At 43.5% G+C, this 22,037-nt stretch overlaps 1 protein-coding gene across 11 annotated transcripts in view; it reads left to right on the top strand.

Annotated features, from left to right (window-relative positions):
* The first annotated feature begins 5,988 nt into the window (after positions 1-5,988).
* Positions 5,989-22,037, top strand: part of PCNT (pericentrin) — a 90,306-nt gene continuing 74,257 nt past the window's right edge. For 8 of the 11 annotated variants that reach the window (XM_051623760.1, XM_051623761.1, XM_051623758.1 and 5 more), the window contains exons 1-7: positions 5,989-6,122; positions 11,687-11,884; positions 13,704-13,754; positions 14,657-14,836; positions 15,789-15,932; positions 17,615-17,779; positions 19,516-21,990. In XM_051623760.1, coding sequence (XP_051479720.1) covers positions 6,063-6,122; positions 11,687-11,884; positions 13,704-13,754; positions 14,657-14,836; positions 15,789-15,932; positions 17,615-17,779; positions 19,516-21,990 — 3,273 coding nt within the window. In that variant the 5' untranslated portion in view covers positions 5,989-6,062. The remainder of the gene's footprint in view (positions 6,123-11,686; positions 11,885-13,703; positions 13,755-14,656; positions 14,837-15,788; positions 15,933-17,614; positions 17,780-19,515; positions 21,991-22,037) is intronic. The other 3 variants (XM_051623765.1, XM_051623764.1, XM_051623757.1) reach the window with 2 other exon arrangements.

Below are 22,037 nucleotides of genomic sequence, written 5' to 3'. Positions count from 1 at the left end.
GCCTCCTGGAAAAGTAGGCAGGCAAAAGCAAGTTAAAAAGCTAAGAAAAGTCAGGTAGGTTTCCAGTGGTCATTTTTCCCCTTCTTCAATCTTCATAGAAGAATAATTCCATTAGAAAAATAAAATAGGAAATAATGAGCAATTCAGGGAGGAAGATAAAAGCTTCAATTTCACTCCCAGGTAAAAGTGTTCACCACAACATCACCAACAAAACTTTTCCTGCCATTTCTCTCAAGGCATTTGTGTGCTGCAGTTGCAATGGTCACAGCAGGGCAACTCAGGGTGAGTATTTGTCTGTTCTTAATGGTTGCTAGCCTCTCCCTGGCAGTGGCACTGAGCCTGGCCCTCTGTGTTGGTACTGTCTTCTAAGTAGCTCAGAGTTCTGTGTCTGTAACCTGGTTGCTAAGTTTGTAGTGTCAATTCACAACATAAACAATTTGATCTCCAGGTGTAGAAATGCCCAGTGGGCAAGAACAAATGAAATAAAAGTCAGTGATTCTTTAACACAGGCCCAGTGCTGGGGGTCAGATTATGATCTAGCTGATTGCAATATTTATCCCATTGTAAGGGGCTCTTACACTTTTGATGCAGCCCTTCTGCATATGAGTTTTCAACACTTCATAGTGACTAAAAACTCAAAAAATGAATGACCATGGCTAGAACTCATGCCCAGGTGCATCAAAAAGTAGAGATGATGACAAAACCCCCTTTTGTTTACCATCTCCCAAGCAACCTGTAGGGTGTCTCCCCCTCCCAGCAATGCCCTACCAGCATAAAAAACAGGGCAAATGTTTATCATTGACATCCATAAAATCAAATCCGAGGCAAGAGAAACAAACCAGGTAATAGAGACTAATTCTCAGTACCATATTTTGAGCCCAGTTCCTCTTCTCAGAGAGCAAAGTTTGGTTCTTGAAGGCCATAGCAAAGCCACAGCTGACACTGGTGGCAGCTGGAGCAGCTGATAGATGCTTGTAGGAAGCTGTGTGGGAGCTGCATAGATCACCTCATCCAGCTGTGACCCACACAGCATGTGTGCACAATCTGTCCTTAAAAATGCACAGGCTGGTAGTCACTGGAGAGGTTATGAGACATGGGGATCCCAAAAATAGCTGCACTGTGTCATAGCTGGGGCTCAGCTTTCCTGGGCAGGGCTCCTCTGTGAATGCCACGAGTGAACAGAAAACCCCCTCCCCTGCCAGCAGTTTTCCTGAGAAACAGCTCTGTGTACAGTTTTGTGCTTTAAAGTCCCAACAGACTCTTCTCTGGTTGTCTGTAACATCTTTGATCCCTCCATCCATCAGTCAGCTGCAACAACCTTGGGCAAGGAGTTTCCCAGTTGTCTTAAGCATAAGCCTGGTTATGCAAGTAAGCTGTGTAAGTACAGTTTATCTAACTGTTAGGTGGGGAAAGGATTACATGTAGACTAGATCTGAATCTAGATACAAATTCATGAAAAGTTTATTGAAAATCTTTCCTATACGAAGTTTACATGTCTGTTCTCCATGTACTTTTTCCCTGCCATCTGTGCCTTATATTTCTGCATCATATTCCCACTCAGGTGTCTCTTTTCTAAACAAGAAAAGCTATTGCTTTCACCCTCAAACTGCAGGTTTTCCTTACGCATTAACCTGATGTTTCACCATCAACTGCTTTATTGAAAAGCCCCCTAGAAGGAAAATTCATTGCCATACTACTAGAGGGCTACAAGAAAGGCTGGCAAAATAACCAGGTATTCCATGAAAAACACAGTGCCAGTGATAAGCAGCTGAGTTGACTATAGAAAGGAGAAACTTAGCCTTGATGTGCCAAGTATCCCAGAGAAAATCCAATAGCAGGTAAAAAAAATGCTTTTCAGCCAATCTGCTCAGGGATCCTTCTTCTCCCAAACTTATTGATACCCTGGTGACACTGGGATTCCTACTCTAGGGACATCTTACAACCTGCTGACTTGCCAGAAACCTGCCAGCCAGACACAAGAGGATCTTGCTGAAAGGGATCTGTAGTCACATGGAATCACAAACTAGGGATTGCACAGGAACATGGTGCTGCAAAAGAGCAAAACGAGACAAATTTAATTCTGCCAGGGATTCATAGAAGTGCTATTTGGACCTCACAGGAAATAATTATTCTGCTCTATTTAGCAGCACTCCAGCTGGAGTTTGCACACTGTGCCTAATTTTAGACATGGTGGTTTAAGAAGGAAAGAAAGTCCAGGAAAAGGAAGATAAAAATGATTCATTTACAAAATGCAAGTTCTGAGGAATACTTGGAAGAACTGGTTTTCTGTAGTTGGTAATTAGATAGTGAGGAGAGGACGGGCTGGCAATCCTCAAATAAATGAAAGGAAACAATGAAGAACAGAGTGGGGTTTTTCTGTCTGAAAAGACAGGGAAAGAAGCATTTGACTTAGGGAGGGAGAAGAAAAAGCAATAAAAATGTCTTAATTATACAGCAAGATAAATGATGGAGCAGCTATCTAAGGAAAAACTGTCTAGAAAAACAAATGTGATTAACAGTGTAGGACTATCAGACTGTTCCTCAGATACCAGGAGGATTAGATAACCAGGTGATGCCCATAATAGTACTACATTGCTATAGTGTTTTTCCTTGATTTTGATTCTTTATGCCCTTAGTTTTAATTACTATGATTCTAAATCAGAATAGAAAAAGACCAAACTGAAACACCTAGAAATATCTGTAGATAATGAACTTCCATGCTCTGGTTCCACAGGGAGGAGTCTTTATCATTTCAATCTCAGGAGGGTGTTTGAATTTGTTAAAAGAATAAAAAAAGAAACACATGCACCCAAAAAATCACCAATGGAGAAATACATATTATTTATTTCCAATTAGCTGTCTACTTCTGCCAGTGGCAATGTTGCAGATTAAGAGTCTAGAGCTCTTGTTAGGCTGCTTGGTAGTTACAGGTATTGTAAAAATGTCCTGTCTGCAACTGAAACTAAACATATGAATACAACCTATTCTACAATCAGAGTTATTTCATGCCACTGCCATAGAACAAGGTGCAATGTTGTTTTTTACTGTTATTTCTGAAGAGTGCTCCTAGTAGGAAATCAATTATCCTTATGATTGTCTTCTTACTAAAGTACACCATACTAACCACATACTGTACTTATGATTCTTGTCTTCTTATACCACCATGACAAACCATGAGTCCCTGCAAACACTGCTCATCTATTTGCAGAGACTTCTGCAGCAGGAGCCAGAGTTCTCAGGAAGGTTTTGTCACCAGCCTGATCTCAGTGCAGCATTATTGGTGCTGCTGCATAAATCATCTCTGCTGCTTCTCTCATGCCAGGCAGAATTGGCCGTGGCAGAAACAGGGGTGGTGGTTCTGCCATCCAGGCTGCAGCTTCCCCACAGCAGGGCTGCACCAGCCATGCAGAACGCAGCCCAGCTCCTGACAGGACCATTTTGGGTAGTACCCAAAAGGTGGTGCTGGTTGATTTCCAGCTAACTGATGTGCTGCTAGAGACAAATCCCTTTCAGATACTTTCACTTGAGCCAATTCAATTAGATTAGCACTACACATCCTGATATTTTAACAAACAGATACACGTTTTAACAAACAAATACAAGGTATGAGGTGGGCTTAAAAACAAAGAATTACCAATAAATCAAATCCCATTCAACCCAAACATGACTTGTTTGTTTTATACTTATAGGTGGAGCTAGAAATCAATCAATGCGTTTGATTAATTTATTTTAAACCAGTTGTTTTTAAAGTGACATATATGATTTAATAAAATTGCCATTATAAATGTAATGATACATTATATTTTTTCTTTTAAGAAATCAGCTTTCTATTGCCTCTCAAATTACACAAGCTTTTGCACCAAGAACTTTCATAATCCAGACTTTATCTCTTAGCACTGACTGAGGACAAACTCAGAATCCTGCCTATGGGGTCAGAGGACATGGCAGCACCACCAGGAAAATCAAATAAACCAAAAAACCCTCAGAACAGCCAAGGGCTGACAAAGCAGGAGGTTACCACAATTAGCATCAGAAGCCTGTCCTCGCTGTCAGATCTAATGTCCCTGCATGGTTTGCTCACTGAAACTTCCCCTCTTCCTTCCAAACTGGTTGTGAAGACAAGGAAAGCCAACATGTACTGTCCCCCAGCAAGCTCTGCAGTACTTTAGAACTTAATCTCTACCTTGGCTCTAGGCATAGATGGGCTTTCTGACACACAGAGAAAGCCTTGCCAACCCTGCCTCACTCCTCAGATTCCTCTTCGGAGCACTGAGCTCACACTGCTCCAGGCTTCCTGTTGTCTCTGCTGAAATACTTACACTGAGATAAGGTGGAAGACCATGATATTGCTACAAAGGGGTCTATTATGAGAACCCGTGTTTCTTCCCAAGTGTTTTTGGGTGGTGGTTCAAGCAGGCATGGGAAACCCAAGCAGCACAGAGTCCACAGGAGCAGCTCGGGCCAGCTCACAACTTGGGGGATGCAGTGTCTGAGCTTGGGGCAAAAGCCCACACAGAAGAGAGCCCAACTGAAGGGCCACATACATAGAAAGGTTGAAGGATAGAAAAGGAGTTCTTAGATCATGAAGACACTTGCATTTCTGTGTTTCTTTGGAAGAAAAAGCCAGTGGGTTGCAAGAGGCTACCTCTGAGCTGAGTAACAAAGCTGATTCAAGCATGTGTTTCCCACTATGATTCAATGTCTTTAGAAGAAAAATGAAGCTGCCAACTCCGTAGGTGACTGTAAGGTTAATTATTGTTCACATTAAGAGGAGAGTACCTTATTTCTCCCTTGCTATCTGGCAGTTATTTCCAGATACAAGCTCTCACGGTCCCTGGACTTGCTGGATGCGGGGATTCTGCAGCTCACCAGCTTCCCACAAGGGACACAAAGCAGGGAGAGGCTGTAAAACCGAGACGCAAGTGACACGCAGCAGGCGGACGAGCCGGGCAGTGACGGGTCACTCACATTTCCACACAGAACACGAGCATCAAGCGACGCGGGCCAGGCTGCTTCGCCCGGCACCTCCCTCCGCCTCCGAGCTACGGGCGGAGGGGCAGGACCCGCGGGTGGAAGGGGCACGGCTGACACAGCCGGTCCTTTCTGAGGAAGGCCGGGCCCGCTCCGGGGGAGCTGCGGGGGCACCGGGGGAGCTGCAGGGGGCACCGGGGGAGCTGCAGGGGGGCCAGGGGGAGCTGCAGGGGGGGCTGGGGGAGCTGCAGGGGGGGCTGGGGGAGCTGCAGGGGGGGCTGGGAGGAGCTGCAGGGGGGGACCAGGGGGAGCTGCAGGGGGGGCTGGGGGGAGCTGCAGGGGGGGACCAGGGGGAGCTGCAGGGGGGGACCGGGAGAGCGGCCGGGTCAGCTTTCCCGCGGCACCCGCCCCCGCGCCCATTGGCTGCCGTTTCCCGCCGCCCGTTTGAAAGTGCCCACCGGGAGGCGGCTCCATCGGCGGGGCGGGCTGGGCTGGGCTGGGCTGGGCTGGGCTGGGGTGAGGCGGGCTCAGCTGAGGCGGGGCTGAGGTGGCGGGGCGGTCTGAGGTGAGGTGAGGCGGGGCGGGCTGGGCTGGGCTGAGGTGAGGCGGGGCTGAGGCGAGGCGGGCTGAGGTGAGGCGGGCTCAGCTGAGGCGAGGCGGGCTCGGCTGAGGCGGGCTCGGCTGAGGCGGGGCTGAGGTGAGGCGGGGCTGGGCTGAGGTGGGGCTGAGGTGAGGCGGGCTCAGCTGAGGTGAGGCGGGCTCAGCTGAGGTGAGGCGGGCTCAGCTGAGGTGAGGCGGGCTCAGCTGAGGCGGCGCGACTGGCGCGGTCGCTCCCAGGAGTCAGTTAGCGTCGGTGGGCGGGGCCAGGCTAACGGCTGCTCTCGCCATTGGCTGCCGCCCCTCCCGGCGGCGGCGATCCCCGCCAATGGCGGAGCAGCTTCCTCCCGTCGCCGGGCCCGCGCTCTCCCATTGGCCGGCGCTGGCGGGGGCGGCCATCGGCGGAGCGGCCCGGGCCCCGCCGCGGACTGCGGGGCGGCGAGCGGCGCTCGGGGCGGGCAGGGGCGCGGGCCGGGCCCCGGCGGGCCCTCCGCATGGACCGCGAGGAGGAGGCGGAGGAGCGCAGGCGGAAGCTGGAGGCCGGCAGGGCCAAGGTGAGGAGGGGCTGGGGCCTTGGCGTGGGGGGTATCCCGGTGTGCGGGGGGGGAGGGGGCGCCCTGCGGTGCCGCCGGGCCCGGGGGCTCCGGAGTCAGCGCTGAGGTGAGTGTTGTTATCGTCGGTGACCGAGGAGCAGCTGAGAGTAAGGCCGTGTGTCGTCCCCTAGAACACTTGCGGTGGGGTTGTTGATCTCTTTTTGTTTCATTGGTTTAGGTGGTTTTTCTTGTTGTTGTTTTGTTTTTCCTCCTCCTTCTCCCGTTTCTACCTCGGGTTCCACTCAGTTACTTGTGGAAATACCGTATTTGTAGGTGAGAAACCTTAGGAAGGGGTGTTGCATGTTTTGCTGCTGCAGTGACGAGTCTGCTTGCCCTCGCATCTGCTGGTGAGTCCCTGGAGAACTAGCCGAGCTGGGCTGGTTTGTCCCCAGTCCTGCTGTTACCGCACCCTTCACACGCTTGGAGCCGTTACGCGCCTTCAACCAGGTGTAGTTTGGTGCGGCTGCGTGGAGAGATCGTGCAACACGACTGATGCAGTGAAGTAACGTTCTCTTAGTAATTATCACCTGCAACTACGTGATGAGCACTTGATGTGTTGTTAACCCGTGTAGTTTGGGCTTTGAGTTGGAAATGGTGTTCAAGAAGCAAGTTACAAATGCCTGATTAGTTTTCTTCTAATTCAGCATTTCTGCTGTTTTTTTTTTTTAGCTGTTATTGTCATGTTTCTCTTTTGGGAAGCTGTTGCTGAGTTAGGCTTGCTGGTCTGCAGCTACAGCTTGTCCCTGTTCTCACCATCCCGGTGTGACTGAAGTGGGGAGCTGTAGCTACAAGGGTATGGCTGAGGCTGCACAGGGTGCTGGGACCTTTGGACAGATCAGATCTTTCCATGATGTGCTGAGCCTTTTCGCCCCTAATATTCCTCCTAGTGACTCTCCCACTGGTGTAGGGGCATGGCCCTATCTGCAGGGGACCTGTCTGGAAATCTAGTTGGTGGAGTGGGAGGTGGCTTGGAGCTGCAGCGTCCGCCTCAGGTCTTTTCTAGCAGTCCCCTGTGTTTCTCTTTCAGCTCTCTCCTCCCAGTGCTGTGTGGAGGACAATTAAAGAGAGTGTTACTGGGAGGGGAGTGGGATGGTGGCTGAAGCTGCACTGAAGCAGCTTGGTGGTGGGCAGTGCAGCTCCTCTGTCCCTGGCCTGTCCCACCCAAGTGCTGCCATGGTTGCCACACTCCCTGTTCCTGTCCAGCAGCTCCTTATCCACTTGCCCTCATAGCCTTGATATGTCCTGTGTGGACACAATCCCTTGTTGGAGAGCACTTGTGTGATTAGTTTTTGGGTTAATACCAAGAGAGGAAACTTAAGAACAGGAGTTCTTCAGGTTGAAAAGTTACGTTAGCAGTAGCAAGACTTAAGTTAACATTTCTTTTGAAACCCTCCTCTCTTAAGTGCAGTATCTGTTTATAGTTAGAAAAATGTGATGGACTTGCCTTGAGTAAGTTATTAGTTCCCACCTGTTGTACAGCTGTTGTTTGCCTTTGGAAAAAAAAAAGACCTAGGGACTTGCATTATATTACAAGTTATGTGTGCAGAGCTTGTGTTGCATTTATTTAAAAAAAAAACAAACAACTGAGTTAAATATATCTCATTTACCATTAAAAAAAAACAACTAGCAGTCCATCAGTGTTGCTATTGCATGGTATCCTATACCTGGTGTACTGTGAGGAGAGGAAAGGGTTTAGGAAGGCAGAAACAGATGTAGTGCTTCCTCTGCTTATTAAAATACAACAGAAATCCATGACATAGCTAGCAGATCATGGGCAATTTTCAAAAAAACACCTGGACAAATGAATGGCAGTAAAACCCATTGGGGCTTATTAGGCACAAATAATAGTATTTTTGGCTCTGGAAGGCAAAAACATGAGCTGTAGATTCCCTAGTGTCCTGACACCAGATTGCTAGAATACATGGCTGTATGCTTGTCCTGGTTTTGTACTGTTGCTTCATATACCTGCTGTTGTAGAGCTAAGTTATGGAATAGGTGCATATTGGGCTGATTACTGGAATAAATACACCCTTGGTCTTACTCAGCATAGACCTTTGTGTGTTCTTAGGCCTAGCAGGATATGGTCATGCTTCCAAGTAGGTGGGCTGTAGACTGTGACTTCCTCTCCATAGCTCATGGTTTTGAAGGCTCTTCTGTATTAGACTAGTAGGGAAATGTCCCTCCTTTTTGTTCTTTTCCTTTTCTTTTTTCTTGTTTTCTTTGTGCTGCCCTCCTCATGAATACAAAAGCCATTTTGAAAGGGAGAAGTGACTGTGAGCAGGTGCAGTATTAGCTTCCTGGGATGTGGGCCTGCAGGAGCTTAAGGTGACCCCATCTCCAGACAGACAGGGAGGTGTTCAGTGTTGATCCAGAACTGCTTCCTGAACCATCTCACCCCCTCCCTGTGAGGGTGCTCACAGTGGCAGGGCTCAGGAGCCTGAGTCCTGGGTGTTGCAGGCCTCTGGTGCCTTTTATTCCAAGAAGTTTTCCCCACTTCATCAGTTGGAGGAAGCTCTAGAAAATACTTCTGGGTTTTGTCTAAGAGCATTTGTGTTTATGTTTACCGTATCTAAGAGGTGGACTGAGGTTTATTTGAACAAGCTGTTTCTGTTTGGTGCTGTTGTAGTTTTCTGCTCTGATCCGTTTTTGGTGGGTGTTTTGTTCTTAGAAGGAGCAGCTGAGGGAACTGGGAGTGTTCAGTCTGGAGAAAAGGAGGCTGAGGGGAGACCTTCTGGCTCTGCAACTGCCTGAGAGGAGGTTGGAATGAGGAGGGGTGTCAGTCTGTTCTCTCAAGTAATAAGCAATAGGACGAGAGGAAATGTTGCACCAGGGAAGGTTTAGTTTGGCTATTAGGATAAATTTCTTTGAGGAAAGAGTGGTCAAGCACTGGAACAGGCTGCCCTGGGAAGTGGTGGAGTCGCCATCCCTGGAGATGTTCAAAACACACGTAGATGTGGCACTTCAGGATATGGTTTAGTTGGCATGGTGGTGTTGGGTTGACAGTTGGACTTGATGACCTTAAAGGTCTTTTCCAACCTTAATGATTCTGCGATTGGTCCTAATTTCTGCAGCATGTAGAGTAGTAAGTCAAGGAGCAAATGACATGAGAGGAAGGCTGGGGAGGGCTGAGCAGTGCTGTGTGTGCTGTGTGTCCTGTCTCCTGTCTCATGCTACTGGTGCCAGTAGGGTTGCAGTGATGTGGTGCAAAGGTGTCAGCACAGCAGTTAATTGAGGATGGAGGTGATATGGGGACCACACAACCAAAATGTTGTTCTGCAATGCTCGTGTGGTGCTGGCCCTACTGATCTGGAGGTGCCTTGGGGATGTTACTTGTAACTGGCTGCGCCTGGTGAAATGAAGTTGCAGTATATTGGTACCTGTGGAAAGTCCACGTGTTCTGTGTGGAGAGCTTCTTTGGATGCGGAGCTGGACAGTCCTGTTGGTGTTCCTGTGGCATTCCATGTCTCGGCTAAAAGTGGAGCTTTTGCCTTTGCATGTGCTGCTAGAAAGCAAACTGAGAATTGGGCCCTCAATGGGATCTCACTGGGTTGGGGGAGAATCAGTGTTTTGTGCTTTCTTCATATGCACACACACTGCTTCGTGTTCCATGTCTGTCTGTGTATCTTATGATACTCTTGAAAGGACACTTACATTCTTGTAGCTAATTAGAGGCTTTGGAAACCTGATACTGCCCCAGCTAGCACTTTTCCCCATCCAGTGATTCCATAAATCTGGAGAGTGTTTAATCCTGGACACTTTGACAGATTGTAAGTCCAGTAGTTCTGTAAAATTTTGGAGCACTTTGGATGATTCGTATTGTAATTTCCTATGTTTAATGAATATTAATGGGGAAAAATAAGTTTTGTTTTCTCTGAGCTTTGCGTTTAAAAATTCACCCTGGCTTCAATGTTAAGTCATGCCAACTTTTGATATTTTCTTGTCAAATACTTGGTCTCCCTTAATGAAGTCATTAACTGCTCTCTATGATGGCCACTCTCTTTGCCTTTTCATTTCACATCTTTGCTGATTGTTTTACTCATGTTTTTACTTTTTTTCCTGCTTCAGCAGCTTCATCTGCTCTCAATTTTTTCTGTAGGCTTCCTCCTGTTCCTTTTCACCATGTTATCAGGTTAATTAGTGCAGTAGCTTTTTTTTTTTTTGACATATGTTGCCATTAGTAAGTGCTGCTGTTAAAACCTGATCTCAGATAATAGCGTTTGTCTCTCACTGCAGCTTTATTTACTGGTCTCTTCATTTTGGTTATCAAAGACAACGCAGCACCTGGCAATCTTTGCTTAATCTGCATTCGGTATTAATAACTAGAGAACATAATCTTACTATTTGTATTAAAACATCTTACCTGCTGATAAGAAGCTGGTGCCTTTCTGGAAACACACCTTTTAAACCAGCTGCTCAGGGTAGCAGATGCCACCGTGGATCTGTTCAGCAGCTAAGCTGCCAGGTAGAAATTGCTATAGTGTCACGAGTGTAAAGGAGAAAGGAATGAACTACATCCATTTCACAAGTTGAATGAAGAGAAAGAGACAAGATTTTTCTGTCAGGTGACTGTTTTACAGGAAAAACAAGCTGACAAGCAGTGCATTCTCATAAATATTGCAGGTAGAACTTGACAATTATGTTTACATCCTGTCATTGTTTGACTGTTTTATCTCATCTCAAGGGTGTGTTAACAGTGCACTTGATAACTTGTGGTTGTAACTGTGGAGAAGGCTTTTTCCTTATGAGAAGGATGCCTGGATTTATGCTGTGAGGGAGATGTTACTTGGAAATGCTGCCTAAATGCAATACTAGAGTTGAAAATACAATAATCCTTTTTAAGCTGTTTAAGGGGCTAAGGAAACTTGGGTAATACATTCTGTCAGTGACATTCTTTGCAAGTCCCTGGTGCTTCATAGAGCTGTGATGCTCTGATAAAGTAGAGCATCTGATTCTCCAACAGAAGAAATTAAAATGACCTGGCTTAATTGATTTTCTATTTATGTACTGTAGGCTGCTTTCTGGCTAGGAAGTTTTGCTATATTTTCTTAAGGGGGTGGCAGGGAAGGAGCGTGAGGATTCACTTCCCGTTAATTTTAATCTTAAAGCTTATGCTGGCCAGGATCTGTTTAGATACATTTCTAGGGGGTTATTGGTTTTTTTCTGTTCTTGCGGGAAGATTGCTCAATTATTATTTTTCACTAGTTATTTTAGCATATTAATACCCCATTCCTTAACTAATCTGTCTTGCTGTAATCCTGGATTGTCATTGACACACAAAGTTTCACTGAGTAAAATCTGATTCTTGCCTTGAAATGAGCCTTTAGTACTGGGGTGAGATTTCTTGCTGAATGGCACAGTTATCCAGCATGTTCTGAACGTGCAGGAAGTAGGAGGATCAAGCAGTTTTTCTGCAGATGTACATATTTTATCAAGACAGGACCTTCGTCACCCATGACTGTGTTAATATTGTGCTACCTTTTCCTCACTTACCTCTCCCTCTGCCTCTTCCAATCTTTCCTGCACAGTTTGCTCACTTCAGACAACGAAAAACCAAAAGTGACCTCTCGCAGTCGCAGAAAAAGACGGCGAAGAGGAAGGGCTCGTCTGTCCACACGCATGACCTTCCGCAGGAAGAGCACGCACCAGCGGCCCAAGATGTTGGTCAAGGTGTAGAGAGTAAGGCTGAAGATGCCACCCTACTGGAGACAGCAACGGAGATGGAGGTAAATCTTAGTATTTCTGGAGTATTTATCACTCCATCTGCAGATAACGAGGATTCCAGGTGATTCATTGGGTATTGGCTCTGGCACTGTCAACAAGCTGCCAATGAGAAGTGTACTGATGTAGTGTCACTTGTAATTCTTTTGCAAAGGTGTGTAAATAACTGAACAAAACTGGAGGGTTTTTCCTAATCAAACCTCATCCAAACATCTCCATTATATGGAGTGGAGTGGGCAGCTGGTGTGGTCAAGGAGCTGTCTGCAGTTAGTCTGCTAATTGTGGTCTGTCGCTGCCATGAACTTCTCTTTGGGCAGGCTTCTGGTTGTCTGGCTGTGACTCCATCAAATGGCAAATCCAGACTGAGAGGCACGAACAAAACTGACAGGACTTTATAATGCACAGCATTAATTTGGTTTTATATCACTTCGCTGGCTCAAATGTGTTTCGTGTTTTCTGAAAACCTATACTTTGTTCCAGCATGCTCTTGGTAGCCATTGTAAAGCCAGCAGAGATGTTACGTTCTCTGACAAATTTGTTTAAAATGTGACTCAGCTTTTGCCTGATCTCTGTCAGCATGTTTGTACTGATGACCTAGAGATAGCCCTGTAGTCATGTCAGTACACAAGAAACAGCTTCTGATACAGCTTGAAGTTAACAGACATCTGCTAATAGATGTACTGCTCTGCCTGAATTAAGCAGTTGCTTTCTTGCTTCAGCTCACAAGCAGTACTTTGATATCAGCTGTGGATTAGGCAGTCATGCTTTCTTTCTCTTTTTTTTTCTCATAATAAAAATAAGCAAAAGGTAGTTTTAAACAGGTTTTTTTTTTATAGGAATCCCATTTGCTTCAGAATTGGTTGGCTAATGCTTTCACAAGCCTCAGAAGCTACAAGGCAACTCTCTGGCTGTGACAAAATGTATCTGTCCTTTTCTGGGAGTTGTGTTTAAGAAGCAGTTTCCCAGTGCATTTTGGCGTGTAGTTTAGGCAGAGATTTGTGAGTTTTGGAGAGTTGGTGCCTGCATAAAAAGCATCTCTCCAGCTGTTGATGTGTTTTCGCAACATTCAAGAATAGCATCAAGCTAGTGTCTTTGCCAGCCTGAAAGAATGGTGGATATAATTTGCATATATTATCCTGTTTTCTGTTGTGAGGTTATCCCTGGTGTATTCAGGATATCCTGAAGGTGATGTTAGCATTGCAAAGGCTTTTATGAGTCTGTGTCTTTTGTGCTGTCTGCACTAAGAAAAAAGCATGCAGTGTTTTGTCACTAAGCCATACCATTGTCAGCAGGGTCCTTATTATATTCACGTACATTTCAGTTAACTAACAAACAAAAATCACTTGCTGCTCTGAAACAGCTTCTGTGAAAATCGTTGGTTTGTGAAGCAAATGGAATTGCTTTCTAGGTTACATGGAGAGGGCACCAGTAGCCACTGGAAACCACTTTATGCAGCTTCAATATACAGGGAGGTGTATGGGCTGCCTTTTGCAGGTAGTGCTGCAGTCATCTTCGTCTTGTGAATTTAGTGAGAGGCTAATATCTGTCAAGATATTAAACTACATGAAGTGTGTGCACTAGAAAATAGTACTGCTTTTTTACTTGTCTGGATGGTTTTATTTATGCATTTATTTCATTCATTTGGCCATGGATGGTCAAGTTTAGCTAAGTTTAGCATTGAAGTCAGTCTCAGTGGTCTGTTGTTGCACAACATGAGCATTCCTGGCTCCTGTGCTTAACGTGCTTCCAAAATAATTCAGCTTTTCCTTACGTACCTTTGAAATGGCCACAATGTAGTCTTTGTTTTGTTTGGTTACTTACCAGGAAAGTGCTGCCTTGTCCAGCTGGGATGTACAGAATGAGCCTGTGGCTGAAGTAAGTGAAATGGAATATATCATTAGTGAAGATGATGGGCTATAGTGAAAGACGGGTATGATAATTAGTTACTAAAATGAGTAGTTCTTGAGCTTTGTTATAAAATGTGATAAAAGTGATGTGATTTCACTGTTTTGCAGTCCAAAACAGGTATTTATCTGTGTGTACATGTGAAATTGGTTGCTCAGAGAAGTGCTTTCAGTGAAATCATGGACCTTGCCCAGTGAAATTTGAATGATGTTTTTAATTGAAAAGTAGGTTAATTCTTTAATTGTTTCATACGCTAAAACCAGAAAGTATTTAAAATAAAATACATGATAGTGGAAACCACAGGGTTCATTGGAGCAGATTCTCCCTTTGTACTTGTATTCTTGTTTTGCTGTTAATGGACACAGAAACTCAGAGTGTGTTGAATATTTATTTGCAATAGCTGCTTACACTTGAGTTGAATGTTAAATCAAGAATGTTGCAGTGTTCTTTTTCCTGTGGATGGACTGTTCTCCAGTCAGCACAGATGTATGGAAAATCCTTGTTTAATTTTGGTAGTATGCCACCCCTGCCCACTTGTAAGCTGGAATGTATTTTAAATCCCAACACGTGTCAGACTGGCACTTTGCCACAGCTGGGTGCTATAGAATCACAAGGTTCTTCTCCCTATTTTTTCTTAGTGCCTTAAAGTACTATATAAAAATTGTTACCTAGGAAAATTTTTTATCTGAAACTTTTAAGAATTAAGGACTTTAATATATTATGTTTCTATTAAATACAAATTCCTAGTGTTGAGTTACTTTTAAAGTAGAATTTGCCTGGATTTGAAGCTTGAATTCATATTCAGAATAATCACAAAGTGGGAATGATACATTGTTTTGATGAATAAATATATTTTTGTTTCTTTTCTGAAGAAAGTTAGAATACATTCTGCTGCAGAACGCAGTGAGCTTGATGCTAAGATGTGTCAGGCGAGGGTAGCTGAGTTAGAGAACAGACTTCTGGAGAAAGAGGAAGCACTCAGAGGACTCACTGCACAGATGGAGCAGCTACAGGAGCAACTTACACAGCACAGGGACTCTATGAAACTTCAGGTGTGTTCTGCAGAGTTGGGTAATGGGGATAATAGTACTTTATTTTAATCCTAAAATATTTAGGAGGTAAAACTCAAGTGTTGGTTTTTATTGAAAAGTACTTTACCTTGCTAATATGTGCTATGAAAAGCAGTCCTGAGGTTTTCCATTTACTAGTGTAGGACTTCATATTGCTTGAATCAAGTGAGAGTAAAATTAAACTTGAAGTGCTTCTATTTATAGAGAGTTTTTATGAAATGCATAGTTCAGTTATTCTGCTGAGAAATAGTTGGACATCTGCTACTAGTTTTTATTGATAATTTTTCTTATTATATTGAGGAATAGGCCTTTACAGAGAACCTGCAAGAATCACCAAGGCAAGTCTAGTTAATTATACATTGATGTAGGGGCTCATTGTAAAAACATGGGACTTGTGCTATTTTGAGTTCCCTTGCTCTAACATTTCTGTGTAAGGAAAGTTATCAGGTCCTTTTGAAGAATAGTTACTTCTCCCTTTCCATGCTGTTTTTCTCCTTCTTGGACTGGGGAAAAACATACATTTCCTGTTGGTGAGAAATAAATTCTAAAAGTTAATGTGGTTAACATAAAATAGGATCATTGTATCCTGTGAGCTTTCTCTCAGCTGAAAAGCAGAGCTGACAGATAGGAAAAACTTAGGGAGTACTAAATATTCATTATATCCTATAGAAAACTTGATTTCTTTTACAAGAGTCACAACATGTTTAAGTATTGATTTAACTACTGGTATCCTATCGTTGGTTTAAAAAGGCACTTTAGATTTGTCATTAGTCAGTGTAAGATTCCTCATTCATCATGCCTGCCATCATGTTCAGACACAAACATTTCTGGTCCTTTGGTGCAAGTTTGTTCTTTTTAAGACTCTTAACAGCTTTCCTTTGAGGAAACTTCCTAATTTGTGAAGAATATTTTGCCCTTCTCATGATTCACATAGGAAGCTACTGTTCAAGAGCAGAACGAAGTCATCAGGAAACTAACAAGCTGCCTTCAAGAGGCGAAGAAGGATCGGGACGACCTCCAAGAGGAGGCTGTGTGTGCAGCTGGTGAGATCCAGGATTTACAGCTTCAGTTACATCAGGTGTGCATCTCCTCCCATTTTTGCTTCCTTACAAAGAGAATAGGAACAGGTTTGGAATATGAACATAAAAACATCTTGAGCTTATCATATAGATCTTCATAGTTCTGGTTGCAGTGCACAGGGAAAATTATTCAAGGAGAGGCAGAGTTTTCTCCAGTTGCTAGGGAGAAATCCTGGAGACATCCTTATATTTTGCACTTACTTGCTTTTGTAACCTTTGGGAGGTAATTACACTTCTTTGTCCGTTAATTTAGCCCTTTTTAGGGAATTTTACCCAATCTGGTCAGTGGTTTGGCATCTGTACACAACAATCACTGTAATGATAGGGGCTCACATGTGATCAGTTCTCCTTGCCTTTGCCAAGGAAAGCTCAGAGTGTGTGCATGGGCAACTCCAACAGCTCAGCTGTTACACAGAAACATGCTACACTGAGACAATGTGACTTGGCTGAAAGAAGGAGGTTTAAAATAATCTGAAGGTGGTTGAAGCAGCTCCTGTGACACAGGAACCTGCTTCAGAGCAACAAGTTGATCAAGCATCCAACTCCTGGACAGTAAAATATACTGTGGCCGTTCCTTTACTTTATTTTTTTTTTAATACCTTATTATTTTTTGGTCATGCTCAGTGTTCTGTTGGGTGTTCTTTCTGAACACCTGTATATTTGTTGTCTGAGGAGCTTTGTAGCATGTACCAAACAGTAATATTTATGTTTATTTACCATTGCAGGTTTGCAAGATTAGCATTGGGCTGGGAGGGAATAAATGTCTTGAATGTCTGGATAGGAAGGGCGGTTTAAAAAATTAAAAAACCCAAACACCTGAGGCTTACTGAAGTTCAAGGGTTATCTTGAAGTAGTCACTCATTCCCTGGAAAATGAATCCTGTGCCAAATGAAATTCTAACTTTGGAAAAGAAGAAAAATACTATTTTCTGTGTACAATTCTGACTGGTGTTGACAAAATATGGGGTAACGGTGACAATTACTTGAGAGATGATTCTTGGGATTTGTTCCAAAAGGCATTGTAAGAAACAATAAAGCCTCTAAATAGCACTTCAGCAAGTTCTAAACAAGACTAGTAATATGATTTAAGTTCTTTGTGGAAGCATGGCAATGTAGATAATAAATTACTAATCCTTTCTTAAATATTATCATCTTAGTTTTAGCAAAGTCATTAGGAAAAGGTTTTAAAAATGAATAAACCATGTTTCATTTTATCCCCATAGGGGAAAATGTTTTCATTTGGAGGGAGATGGAGAGAAAAATACTGTAGTAATATTGAGCTGTAAATCCTTTTCAAAGACTGGTTTTGTTCATTATCTTCTTAGCAGAATCATAGGATCATAGAATCATTTTGGTTGGAAAAGTCCTTTAAGATCTAGTCCAACCATTAACCCGGCACTGCTAAGACCACCACCAGTATGTCCAGTCCATTGGAAGTCCTGCTTTGTTTTAGGGGCTTCATAGAGTTGAATTATCTAATGTTTAATCTTTACAGTAAGTAATAGTATCTAAAACGTGACCAATGTTGCCTGACTTTTTAGGGAGACTCTTATTCATTGAGAATGAAAGACTTAGGGTAAATATGTAGTAAATTAATACATTATCTTTTATGCAGAGTGACACTTGTGTCTGAGTTACTCTGATATAAGCTTTCTTCTGACTAAATACCCTTATGTGTTCAGGTTAATGAGATGCTGAGGAATAAAAGCTCTGAGAAAAATGAAGTGTTAGAAGCTCAGCAGCAGATGTCCTTGTTTCAAAACCGTCTGGAAGAGCAAAATACACATTTGGAGATGCTGCGTCAGAAAGCTCATGACCTGGAACTACAGCTTGAGTCTTCTCAAAAGGTAAAAACTGTTTAAAGTACCTTTATAATTATAAGTTCTAGGCTTTTAGCATTTTTTTGTGTTTCTGTTAGCCAAGGAAGTCTTGCAGGAAGAGCCTGCAATAAACATTTGTGCATGAGGTAACATTGATGCTTCAGGAATAAAACCACACTTTAGTATGGAACTAAAAATCTATTATTCTGAAAGGTGGTGACATTCAGTTTAGGCACAATAGCTGCTCTCAATTTAAGATTTTTTAGTATGAAATAAGGATTTGGTTCTGTTGCAGCAAGTCCAGAGGAGGCCATGGAGATGATCAGGGGGCTGGAGCAGCTCTGGTCTGGAGACAGGCTGAGGAAGTTGAGGTTGTTCAGCATGGAGAAGAGGAGGCTCCAGGAAGACCTTAGAGCACCTTCCAGTGCCTGAAGGGGCTCCAGGAAAGCTGGGGAGGGACTTGGGACAAGAGCAGGGAGGGATAAGATGAAGGGGAATGGCTTCAAGCTGAAAGAGGGGAGATTTAGGTTAGACATTAGGAGGAAATTCTTTCCTGAGAAGGTGGTGAAACACAGGCCCAGGTTGCCCAGGGAAGCTGTGGCTGCCCCATCCCTGGCAGTGTTGAAGGGCAGGTTGGATGGGGCTTGGAGCAACCTGGGCTGGTAGGAGGTGTCCCTGCCCATGGTGAAGGAGTTGGAACTCAGTGGTCCTCAAGGTCCCTTCCAACCCAACCATTCCATGATTCTGACTCTTTGAAATTTGCTTATTTATTGCAATTACTCCATCTGTTTCTGCTGCAGAAGAAAGTTTTGCTAAAGAAGAACTTTAACTCTGTCACTCTACTGTTATAAAACATTAACAAGTTTCCATCAGGAGGAAGTCCCTCTGGTGTTTGTTGAACTGAGACAAGTGGGAGCATAACTGACAGGGCCTTGCAGTGGGGTGAAGCTTGCTGGCTATGCTGTGTGGTCATGTAACAATACATTTAGGTTCCTAGATGAGAGGCAAAGTGAACTGTATCTAAACGTGTTAGTTGCAAATATAAAACAAAGTTAAAAGCTTGTGTGGGAATATTTTGATGTCATCATTTCAGAAACAAGCATTATGAATGAAGAAACTCAAAAAGCACATAACAGATACTTATTTTATATAATACATATTTCAGATTTGATGATAACTCTCCCTGCTGTCAGGGGATTGTCATGAAAAAAGTCTTTTCCTTTAGAAACAAATTTATAGGGATTTTTATTACTAGCATCTAGTAAAGGAGTAGCTTAAAAGGGCTGATTTCTTTGAAGCACATAACCAGCAATGCTGAAGGTAGAAGCTTTCAACTTCTAAGTAAGCCAGATGAGTTGAAGTTTGACATGGTTGTTCTGTTGGCCAAGTCCTGCCTGTGGGAAGTGTTTTCTCTGTGCAACTGGATGTGAGATGGAGAGGTGTGTGTAGCTGTGATTCCTATTTTTATATTTAATTAAAATACCCAAAATTTGTTACGTCTGCTATTTTCTTTCTCTTTGGAGTCAGTGACATTTGTTATTGCTTGGACAATTCATACTTGTTGCCACACTTGAAGAGTGTTTCAGTAGTACTTTCCATTCTCAAAGATGTGCTTAAAAATCCTGTTGTCTAGGCCAATGATACACTCAGCACTGAACAGTAAATAGTATTTGTGAAGATACATGAAAAATATGAGGCTTAAGGAGATTAAAACACATGATATTTCCATGGCATATTTCATATGATAATATTTTATTTTTAAGAATGCCAAAGATAAAGAAAATCTTCTTTTGCAAATGGAAGAGGATATGAAAGATACAATGCAACAGCTGTGCAAAAGCATGGGAGAAAAAGAACAACATATTAAAAGTCTTCAGGATCTAGTGACATCGGAAAGATTAAGCTTGTCTGTCCTACAAGACACCCTTTCTCTCCGGGACTCAGAAATCACTGAATTAAAAAATGAAATAGCTGGATCCAAAATGAAAGAACAGCAATGTATTGAAGAACTGAAAACCAGTCATGAAAAGGATACTTGCAGACAGTTGGAGAACCTGAGGGCTGAGCTGGAGAAGTGCCGCAGAAGAGAGGTTGCAGAAGTCAGGCAGGCATATGAAGAAAAAATAATTTTAAAATATAAGAATGGACTTGAACAGTTAAAAAAAGAACTCTGTGCTCTGAATTCTGAAGAGCACATTCAGAAGTTGAATGGCATAATAATTGATTTAAATAATAGTCTTAGTCAATCTGAAATTGATAAAGAAAATTTAAGAAGGAAACTTGAAAACCAGCAGGAAGACTTCCAGAGAGCAAAATCTGAAATTGAGACTAAATATGAGGATTTAATTGGTGGTCTCAAGTCTCAACTCTCTGATGCAAAAGAGCAAGTCAAGGAAGCCCAGCGATATAAACAAGAAAAACAGTCCTTGAAGGAAGAGATTCAGAAACTGAATTCTTTCATTCAGAGATTAAAAGAGAAACAATTTTATGAGGCTGAAAAGAGTATAGATGCAAGGCAAAAGCATGATGAAAAGATTGCCTCCAATAAAAAGCTAAGGAAATTGAAGGAAAATCAGATTTTACCAACAGTGTCGCAGTTGCAGAGCACAGAGCTTGAGATCGCGTGGAATAAAGAGCAGCAGTTGAAAGGTCAAGTTGAGCTAGTTCATGAAGAACTGGAGTTACAGGATGACATGGGAGCAGACTCCTTGAGGGACCCATTAGAAGAAATTATAAATTCCAAGAGGACAGAGAATAATGAGGGTAGTGAAGGAGAGGACCTGTCTGAAGAACACTTGTCAGAACTAGAGCTTCTCAGTGGGGCTGAAGGCTTGTTGGCTAAGTACCTCATCTCCACAGAGGGACAAGAGTCATGTGTGTCCAGCACTTCTGAAGGTGAGGCCATTGAAGAAGGTAGATGCAGTAGGTATGGGTTAGACAGTAGTTTACTTCAAGAGCCTGATAGAGATTTTATACCTCCTCTGTTAAACTTTGGCCTTGATGAGGAAATGTGTCCTAGCAGTTTGGCTCAAGAGGCTTTTGAAGAGACTGAGGTGGGAGCAGAGGGCTTTGTTTCATTTTTGTCAGATAGCTCCCTGCAGCAAAACAAAATAAGTGACCACAGTGACATTAAGGATGATGAGGCAGCTTGTTTATTAGAGAGATGTGTGAAGCTAACTGAGCAGCTCCATGAGAAGGAATCAGCCTTGAAGAAGTCTTATCAGGAGACCCAAGAAGCTGTTGGAAAATGGGAAAAAGTAATGGCTGAGCTGTCTTCTCTGCATGTAGAACTGGATGAGGAGCGTGAGGCACGGATCCATTGTGAAAAAGAACTTCTTCAAAAAACAGAGAAGGAGAGAGAACTTGAAAATAAAATATTGTTTCTAGTAAAGCAGCAGGGTGGGGATAGAGGCCAACCTTATGGTGCTGTAGAGCCTTTAACACAAGTGTCAAAATCCTCTACCTGGCAAGAAATGGTGAAGGACCTCCAGGAGGAAAAAGAAATGTTGATGGTGCGGCTGCGAACTCAGGAGCAACTAGTGAAAGAGGTTCAAGAGCAGAAAACAGCTTCTGATTCTGTGACAAGTGAAGTACAGTCTCTCTTTGGCCGTCAGTTGGCTGTTTTGCAAAGTCAGAGGGATCAAATGCAAAGCCAGCTTGACGCTCAGAGGGCTAAAAACCAGACAATAGCAGAGCTGCTTGGTCAGAAAACTGTATCTGAAGAGACATTGCTGAAAGAACAGGAGTTGCTCAAAGCTGAAATCAATAATAAAGAAGAAAATCTAGCACTGTTACTGAAGGAAAAAGCAGCCTTAGGAGAGAGATTATCTGGCATGGAGGGGGATCTGGTAAAAGCAGACAAAGCACTAGCAGAGAACGCTGGCATCATTGGGGATCTTGAGAAACACATACATGAACTTAGTGCTGAAGTGAAAAACCTCAAAGAAATACAGGAGTGTGAAAGACTGGGATATGAAGACAGATTAAACTTCAGCAAGCTGGAAATTCAGAAGCTTAATGCTGAAATAAAGGCAAAAAGTACTGAATACAGTGAGAAAAAAAGCCAGTTGGCAGAAGAAATTGCCCACTTGAAGCAGGTCCGTTGGGAGCTGGAGACTCGCTTGCAGGAGTCCCTTCAGTCTGCACAAGCTGTGCAGGAGGCACAGTCTGAGATGGTGAAACATTACAAGGAGGAGATGGATAAAATGGAGACTCAGCACCTGGCCCAGTTAACTAAAGTGAGTTGGACACATAGGAAGAGGGTAGGAAACCCTGCGAATGGCAG

This window comes from Apus apus, chromosome 6 (genome assembly GCF_020740795.1).
Source record: "Apus apus isolate bApuApu2 chromosome 6, bApuApu2.pri.cur, whole genome shotgun sequence".
Lineage (NCBI taxonomy): Eukaryota > Metazoa > Chordata > Aves > Apodiformes > Apodidae > Apus > Apus apus.
This window is presented reverse-complemented; position numbering and strand designations above follow the sequence as displayed.